A 9,900-nucleotide genomic window follows, 5' to 3' on the forward strand; every position below is an offset into this window, starting at 1 on the left:
AAACTTATCTTCTAATTCACGATCTGGTATGTCATTATTAGTATGTATCTTCTTTTTTTTTAGGTGAAAAATTTATCTTCACAGAGTAGAATAATTTGTCGTCCTTTACATCCCATAACATTCCTAAAGCCATCTCCTTTTCAGTAGCTAGAAACTTGATGTCTTTACAATGCTCTTCTCCTGAGAATACCCAATGTTTCACAACAAATCCATCTGATGACAATATCTGCCCTGCACCTCTTATAACTTTATGAGCTTCAGCTTCACTTGGAACAGATTGTATCATGTCATCGACATATGTATTGTGCAATTGATATTGCACAATACATATGCTGCACTTGGATGTTCCTTCAGGTATTTCTCTGCTGTATGCCTGAGTGCTAATGTTGCTACTATCCCACTTGGCCTATCGCCAAATGTTACTCTTGCCAATTTATAATGTTCCGGCGTTTTGTCCAAGTTAAAATTCCTCCAAACGAATCTGTGCGTATTCTGGTCTGTCTCATCCAATCTTATACTATGATACATTTTTGATATATCACCCATGATAACAATCATCTCTTGCCTCATTCTCAATAATACTCCTATTAGAGAATTCAAGATATCTGGTCCTTTATCCCAATAAAAGTTAAGTTGATGACCAAGGTATGTTGCAGAGAAATCAAACACTATTCTAATGGGTGTAGAAGTGGATTCTGGTTTGATGGGTTTCATGATGGTGTATATAATGAATTGGCTCTACACAAGAACTTATTTCCTTTCTTGTAAGTTTCACTGCTACTTGTCGTGCAACCATATCATCTATCTGATCTTATATTTTTCACAATATTTTTTGCCTAACTTAAGTAAACTTTTCTCTGTTGCTTTCATTCTGTTTATTGCACAGTTATTGTTATTGGGTAAGTCTTTAGGATCCTTCAAACAAGGGTACTTTGCAATCCAGTAACCATTGGTGTCATGAAAATGAAGTCCTTGTTCTATCAAATCTAATTCCCGTTTTTCTTTTATGCTATAGTCATAACTTCTTTTCCCTTCACATGCACATGTTAAAGTTTGAGTATCCATATCTAATTCATTGCCAGACTTTATCTAGTGACCGCTTTAATTCAATATTGTTACAATCTTGATTTTTCAATGTAGATGGGCTATTCCCTCTGATGTAGTATCCAAACTGATTTTCTAGTAACTGCAGATTACCAACTATTCTTATTACATTAGGTAATAGTTTACAGCAATCTGATCCTACAAGCAAGTCCAGCTTCCCCAAGGGCCTAATTATCAAATTTGGATCAATTTGTAACAATCTGCTTAAATCTACTGAATCAACTTCTTGTATGTAATTTCTTTTAATCCATAAGCCATAATATGCCAAGTTTTTCCATTTTTATCTGTTAAAGGTATATTGTACTGTTTGCTTTTGCAGGTTTCTGTAATGTTTCCTACCTTAGTCATGGTTATCATTACATTTTTTTTCCTTTTAAACCCAACCTTTTAGCCATTGAATGGGTTATCATTGTAATGTTAGATCCACTATTCCATAATGTACTTACAGGCATACCGTTGCAATAAACATAACTAAACATCAGCATTACCTTTGATTTTGCACAATCATTTATCATTCTACTTTTGTTATGATACATGACACCTTCAACATGTAACAATGGATGATGCCACATACCACATGGCTTATTGTTAACCATTATTGTGCAACTTTCTCTTTTTATACAATTTTTTGCTAAATGTTGACCAAACAAACAACAATAGCATAAACTTTTTCTTCTAATTAAATCCATCTTATCTTTATCACTCATGGACTTGAACTGAAAACAAACTTGCATATCATGGTTGTTGCTGTCATGAAAATGACATTTGAACTGTAAATTATTGTCATTCCTTTTAGTTTTGTTATTGCTATTTGACAATATATTTAATGATCTGGTTAATTCCAGCAATTGTTTCTCTACATTCCTTTGACAGGCTTGAAGATTATCAACTGCTGTATTAAAATTACTTTTTACCTCTTCCGTGCCCATCACATTATTTGTGTTAGAGTGATTCCTGATTTCAGCTCCCATATACTCTATTCTTCTTTTCTGTGTTAACAAATAGTTTAGTAGCAACTTGAAGTCTAATCTACAATAACCACCACCCTCTCAATTAAACTTAAACATATGACGAGTTCATCTCTGTTTCTATATTCACTTTTCTTAGGTCTAAATAGCACCTTTCAACAGTATTTTTCATATTAATCAGACGTATGTCATCACCATCCATTAATGTTTTTAATGCCAGCAGATCACCTATCATAAGATCCACAATTTTTCTACAATTACCATATTTGTTGTCCAACCTTTCAAACAAAGCCTCATGATCATTTTCTAAACTTCTGTCGCAGTGCATATGCGTCTTTACCAAAAATGGGCACAATTAATCTATTATAATCATCTTTAAAGCTTTGGAAATCTCTCATATTTCCAGAGAACATGGGTGGGTCCAGCTTCTTCACTGAAATTTTACAAGGAACTGTGGTTTGGGAACTAAGCTTAGCACTTTCATTCTCCTTAATTCTTTCATTTTCAAATGTAATTCCCAAACCGACTTTAATAGTTTCTAATTCATAAATGTATCTACTTGCATGCTCTTATTTCTGTACAATGTTCATCACTTCCTATCTCATATAGCAGTTCTATGTATTCTTCACTGATCTTTTCTACTATTAAAAAAGCGGTATGGATCCAGCCTTCTTTTATATAGAAAATAATATATGTAAATGATAGAGCAAATAAATCTAAGAAACTAATCTTCTATGAACTTCCGTCGCAACTCAAAAAAGACACGGAAATGTCTGAGAGCACGAAATATTTAAAAAATCGCCATCCGATATCCTTTCCTGCTTTTTGTAAACAAAACAATGATGCCGTGTTATTTTGTAATATTTAGCGCAATATTTCTATTTTCGTTCGTAGAAAAAGTCCACATCAACTTACATGAAGGACATTTTGTTTTTCCCCAAAAGGATATGATATTACAAAAGTATTACTATGATAATATCGAAACTATAAGTCCGATATGCGAAGCTTATCCTCGCCCAGGCTATACCATGAGGGGAGCCCGGCCTGTGTCGACTAATGCCGACTCGCTCACGTGTGTCAGCTGATGCTGACTCGGCTGAACCTAGTCCTTACCCGCCGTGGTGCCCAGCCACAGCAGTAACCTCCGAGCGACAATTGCAACTTCTCGCGCCCGGGCGGGGCGCGAACCGACGACCCCGGATGAGAGGCCGACACGTTACCACTGTACTAGCCCGGAGGCTGATAATATCGAATATTTACAGGAACCATTATAAATCTTACTCTGCGCAGATCGATGTGTCTGCCTCATATTACGGGCAAGAGGGGCCTGAAGAATTGCACGGGAAATTTGAAATCCAGTATGTTGGTGTACCAAGTGCGCGCGAAACATTTTGAAATGAAATAGTACAGCGCATGCGCGTGACAATGTCACGAGGGCCTATAGTATTACATGGAATATGTTTAACCAATCACATGGCACCATCTGCGTGATAGGTATGTATAGTGGTGAAGTAAAATCATTGTAATAACTACCAAAATGGAGGACGCAAATTATTTCAGAATAGTTTGGCAAAAAAAAGAAGCACTTTCATTTCTTAGGGCACACGGTGTTTTGCCCAGGTCGGTGAGTTGCCCACATTGCAATTTACCTTGTCAATATCGTGAAGATCGACACGTGTGGTATTGTGGCCAATGGAAAAAGATTGCGAAGACAAAACGGCGCAAAAGTTGCGCTTTCTCGACCAGCGATTACACAGATACGTTCCTACAGGGGACACATTTGGAACCATTTAAAGTAATTTTGTTTGCTAATCATTGGCTTCAGAAGCATTGGGATCATGAAACTGTTATTAAACGCATTGGCATGTCAAAAACAAGTAGCGTAGATTGGAGGAGTTTTTGTTCAGAAGTAACCCAAAATTGGTTACAAAATCAAAATTCTATAGGAGGTGTCGGTGTAATCGTTGAGATCGACGATACGCTGCTCGTGCACCGGAAGTACAACATGTATTGCGCCCACTCCTTCTCTCTATGGTCAAAGCCACTATTTCCCTTTCTACTGGGAAATCCACTCGGGCTTTATCTAGAGGGGGCACTATTAATTAACGTCAAGTGTGAGCTCTCCTGTATCATTACCTGAGTCATACTCTTGATGAACCCACACTATAAAAATATAATAATCATAAGAGGGTTACTGATGATCTAATTTCAGTCTTAGAGGTAACTGAGAGAAGGGTAATATCAAACAATTGATAATCTTACATTTCTTGATATATTGAATTATAAATCATTAAACTTTTGCAACTAAAAACCTTAATTGACACAGATGTCCACTTCTCCAATAAGGTGTGTAGTATAGACTGTCCTTCTCTTATGTCTTCCTTCTTGAATCCTTTGTCTGTACAGACTTTTCTCAATTTTCTTCATATCTTCACTGTATCAGTTCAGAGGATTCCTAAGGATGGCATCTTCTTTACAATCTGGTGGATCTCTCCAAGGACTTCTCATGAAGCAAACAAAACAAAAACAGGAGAAAAAAAAAACATTCCTAAAAAAAAGAAACAATTGTTCTATTTTAGGAATGATAAAACAATAAAAGATTCAATATAACTGATTTCTTGTAGGAACATAACTACTTTTGACAAACAAACAAATTGTGTATATTCATGCCATTATATACGATCTGAGTAGTTTTATATTTATACATTATATTATTTTTATGAAACCCTCATTTTAGCATAGATAGCATTATTCTATTATAAACTTCAATAACACTTACTCCCTTGAATGGGTTTTAAATCCTCAATAATAATAGAGAAACATCTGAATGGTATCCAAGTGCCACGTGTCAGCCACTAGTTGTGAAGAAGATTTTCTATTTACCCTGGTTTTCCAATTTTCTTCTCAAATGATTACTTTGTTGTTGTTCTGTAATCAGATCTATAGTATTTTATAATTTTATTATTGATATTAGTACAGCTGAATGGTTTTTCTTACTTCTGGTATTTAAAGAATTTTACTAACCTCTTTCGGGCATTTACTAGGCACTTGTTTCAGCTCTCTCTCTCTCTGGTTTAACACTGTATATTCTTAACATTTTAACATCTACTCAGGTCACATATATTACAGGCATATGGTTCGTCTTAATCATACATGCATAATACCGGAACTTAAATGAATTTCTCCAGAAACCAAATTAATACATATTGGTTTCATCATCATCATCAAGGGGCTAACGCCGACGGGGGCGCATGGCCGCATGCACCCTTCGCTTCCAGCCACGGGGATCCCTCGATGCGAGTCTCCAGGCAGGCCCACGTCCCATCCCTAATTCCTCGCGACAGGTCTCATCGAGCTGCTCATGCCACGATCTCCTAGGTCGTCCCACAGGTCTCCTCTACCCAGGGTTGTCTCGCAGAGAGACTACCTGGTGGGCAGGGTCGTCCACAGGGAGACGAGCTAGGTGGCCATATAGCCTAAGTTGGCGATCTCGGATTATGCAAGTAACAGGTCCCATGCCAGTCTCACGGTGTAACCGCCGGTTGGACACGCGGTCCTGCCAACTGTACCCCATGATCCGGCAAAAGGACTTGTTACAAAAGGCATTAAGGCGAAACTCCAAGACGCTGGATAGCGTCCAGGTTTCGCTTCCATAGAGCAAAACTGGCAGTATCAAGGCCTTGAAGACACGCAGCTTGGTCCTTCTGCATAGGTACCGACATCTCCAAACGTTCTTGTTGATCGAGTTCATGGCTCCTGTTGCCAGACTAATCCGTCTACTGACTCCCATTATGGAACCTTAATATAACAAGCAACAGTGAAATATAACTGCGTACCCTTTAATTAAAGAGAATGCATTGTGGGGAAACAAAGAAAACTGAACACAATATTTTACAATGTTTCCTTATCTTAGTGTAATAATATAAACATATATAGTACCTAATACAAAAATAGTAAAATAAAGTATCATATTTCTAAGAAAATAAAATATCATCTTTCTAAAAAAAACATTTAAGTATTAATTGTCTTACCAGCTAAAGACTAATTAAATGAGGTATACATAAGTAACATATGCGTAAAGACCAAGTAAGTAAGGCATACAAAGGGTGGTCACAGACGAATTTTTGGGTCATTCTTACTTCGTGTCCTAGTGCTCATAACAAACAGAGGGAGGCAACTTAGTCAAGTGTGGGTCTTTGGGGGTATTGAGCGTGATTCTAAAAAGAAATTCGTGGTGCCGTTGGTAGGCAGTGATAGGAGTGCAGACACGCTCATACCCCTAATAAAACAATTTATTTTACCTGGAACTGTAATATGTAGTGATGGGTGGGCTGCCTACCACAATTTAAAACAACATGGGTACGAGCACTTTGTAATTAACCATTCAGAGAATTTTGTAGACCCACACTCCCCACATATCCACACAAAGAATATTGAAAGGGTTTGGCGGGATATAAAAGAATATATTAAGCGTCCGGATATGCGAGAAGAGTATTTGCCCCAATACATATCCCGATACTTATTCATTAAATCTTCTGACACCCCCATCCATAATTTTTTCACTGGGGCTCTACCCGCCCTAAGGTGGGAAAGCGAGAGAGGGTCCACTGCCTCCCCCTATACCAATGGAGCAAGATAGCTCTTCTGAGAGTGAATAATCAGTTAAGAGTAGGAAAAACCTGTATCGCCGGTAACTTATACTATAATTCTACAGGATTTACCATAAGGCAATATTGTGGAAACCTATATAAATTATATCCGTTTACACAAATATGGATATCTGATTTTTTTTACTTAGAAAAATGGGCACTTGTTGGTAAATTAGCGGATTACACTTTACAAACAAGCACAAATGATAGCCAATGAAAACTTCAATAACGTCAGAGTTTTCTGACCAATCAAAATTCGATTTTTCGGAAATCCCTGCCCTCGCCGTGAAAAAACTTCAGTGTGTGTCCGTCCGCTGTGAAAGTAAGTGTTCGTGTGAAAAAATATTATATTGAAAGCCGGCTAAGTTTTACAAATCGCGAAATACATCTTTCCCCTGGATATACTACCTCGTCGAGGTAATAACGGAGGCGCGACGATATAAGGTTTGTACAATTAACTTTGATATAACGAGAACCGGGTAAAATCTACATATATATTGCACGAAGTAATTTTCAAGTATTAAGCAAATTCATGCAATAAAAATCATTACTTCCAATAGGACCATAATACAGGCAGTATTAATAAAAAATATTTCTGATTTGGCTATTGCAAACGACTGCAATTGAATGATCGGGTGGCGAAATCAGGCTAAAGCTTTCGTAGTTCCGTGGGTGCTTCAGGTCTGCATGAAGCACCGCCTCCGAAGTATTTTGGGCTCGGACAAAGGTCAATAAATTCCATCTTACATTTTAAGACAAGTATAAGTATTGAACTGTTGCCTTATTTGACGATAATCATCACTAGGGTTTGCAAGCTCTGTTACTAAATTGCGTTCAAAGTTCGTTGTTTGCTTTGTAGTATTTTTTAATGCTATTTGTAGTGTACGGCTACGCACTCGCCGACTCTAAGGTCGATCTCGCCAGGACTGACATCGTCCTCGGGCGCCAAGTGGTTAAGGCCGGGTCTTTACCATGCCACGTGCTGCCTCCTCTACTACGGAACAAAGGACGTGGGGAACTCTGCGATGCTGCCATTGACTTGGATGAGACGTCCCGGGCTCCGCTTCCACCAACGAGGCGCACTCGCTGTGCACCTGCACGAGGCTGGTGCTTCACCCGCCATTTTGCGCCTCGGTCACTGGACTCGAGTGTGACTTCATAAGCCTTGGCCATTGAAATACGAGCCGCCAAAGTCGGTGTTAAAAAATAATATGAACATGGTTATAAAAGTGACCAACGAACGTATTTTAAACCAAGTCTCGTTACTTGGATGGTGTTGAAGTCTCCGAGAAAAATAAAAGATTTATTTCCCAAGTCCCATACCGTAGATAGTTACAGCCCGAAATGTACAGTTTTCGCGTAAATTGTACATTACCAGTTTTTTCTAGGTATCCTTTCCTTCCAAAGTGTCACAATAGCCCCTGAAGGGAGTAATGGTCGTTAGATAGTGTTTTTTTCTCTCCCTCTCTTTTCACGGTTGTTTGGGTCTTTGGCTTGTTCGGACTGCTGGACTATCGGGGTGGTGTTCCATGGTTGTTAGGGTCCTTTGGCTTGTTTGGACTGCCGGACTATCGGGTTGGTAGTCCAACACTTATTTTGCATATCTTCTTTTCGCGCCATGCCTGGGGCATGGCCTGAGGGTCTTTTTCGGGTATAAATACCCCTCGTTTTGTGAGGGGAAGTTAGTTCGGTAATGACTTCTGTGTGTACTGTGGTCCCGTTCTCGGTGTTTTCGTGTGCTCGCTTTGGATTTACTTCTTTGAGGATCTACCTCGCTTCGCGCCAGGATTTGCCGAGTTTGTCTCCGCAAAGCCAATTATTTAGTGGTTGTGTGTAGGAGACACCTGGTCTCTTTTGGACTTTGGCGCGTGACAACGCTACATCATCTGTGGGGTGCAAACTTTCTCTGTCCCAAGCAGCACTTTGGGGAACTCAAAGTGTCAAGAGTACAAAAAGGACCACGTCACATAGAAAGAACACTGCTTGAGGATCCGTACCTCCAGTGTGCCATTCAGTGTTTTTAAACTAAGTCAATACTTGGTTTCCTTCCCTCAGCCCGAGGATCCGTACCTCCTGGGAGAAAGGTTTATTTTATTAAGTCTCGCCCATAATACTTTCAGGGCCATTTTACTTTTTCTTTCTTTTACTTTGTCTCGATTTGTTGTCTTGATACCTGCCCGACCTTGTGGGTGTCAGGCAGTCCGTGAACCTGTGGTCCCCTGTGGTGTTATATTCTGTTATTTGGCCTTCGACGCTAAATTATGTTTCTTACATTATATATCTAAATTATATTTCTTATTTGTTTACACAAGTGTTTTTATTCAGAGTTTATCAGCACTATTTTTTTTTTTTTTTTTTACGTTAATCTCCATTTTGGGTTGGAGATTAACTTGTTCATATTAGAGATTGGTATGTGTTCGTGCTAACACTCTGTTTAAAAATATTTATGGAGTTGGGACGCCAACTTAGGAGTAAAAATACATTGAGTCATTTTTTAGTATATCTGGTGTGGTTTTCACGTGTATCACCACCGCTGTGATCAAATTGGTGATGTACGCATCTATGAAATTTTCCATGACTGAATTCCTGTAGACCTCCCTAATGAGTGCGATTTGCTCAATAAATAAATATCATACCATCGTAGAGCTTTCACTCGGTCCCAGCAAAATGAACAAATGATATTTACATCTTAAGTTCTGGTTCTGACCAAGGCTGAATGCTTGAAACGTTCTTGGGCTTGGGTCTCCTTAACAGCACAACACTCCTTAACAGTCTCGCAACCCCTGAAAGGCTGTAAGAAGGCTAGATGAATCGGAGTATATTAAGCTGATACTCTAGAACAGACCATATCTTTGCTATACCTGGGTTCCCACTTCCAGCAGGTGGATGCTCAAACTGAAGGGAAGAGGAAGAATTTTATGATCTTGCGTTTTTCTTCCAAACACGTCCACGCAGACGCTCGGCCTACGCTATCTCCCTTTTCACATTTACACACTTACACATCCAACATTCAGCACATACATCCTGTACTTTCCTTCCACCCTTCTTTCATACAACATTCACACCCTCATACACAACACACACGGTTCCCGAACCTACTAATCGGGTGGTGGCAACGTGCCGTAGGCCTGGAACCTTACATCTGTTCACTGCAGACGAATCTTTTCCCAAATAAAATC

The 9,900-nt window shown here is 38.9% G+C and overlaps 1 protein-coding gene across 1 annotated transcript; it reads right to left on the reverse strand.

The window, feature by feature from the left end:
- Positions 1-282: 282 nt before the first annotated feature.
- On the reverse strand, positions 283-714 carry LOC119582910. The gene has a single exon (XM_037931422.1). The coding sequence runs from the start codon at positions 712-714 to the stop codon at positions 283-285; it is 432 nt and encodes a 143-aa protein (XP_037787350.1).
- Between the last annotated feature and the right edge of the window lie 9,186 nt (positions 715-9,900).

This window comes from Penaeus monodon, chromosome 16, assembly GCF_015228065.2.
Source record: "Penaeus monodon isolate SGIC_2016 chromosome 16, NSTDA_Pmon_1, whole genome shotgun sequence".
NCBI classification, from domain to species: domain Eukaryota; kingdom Metazoa; phylum Arthropoda; class Malacostraca; order Decapoda; family Penaeidae; genus Penaeus; species Penaeus monodon.

Coding starts and splice junctions, on each gene's coding strand:
- LOC119582910 (XM_037931422.1), bottom strand. CDS start 714: ATGAAACCCATCAAACCAGAATCCACTTCTACACCCATTAGAATAGTG.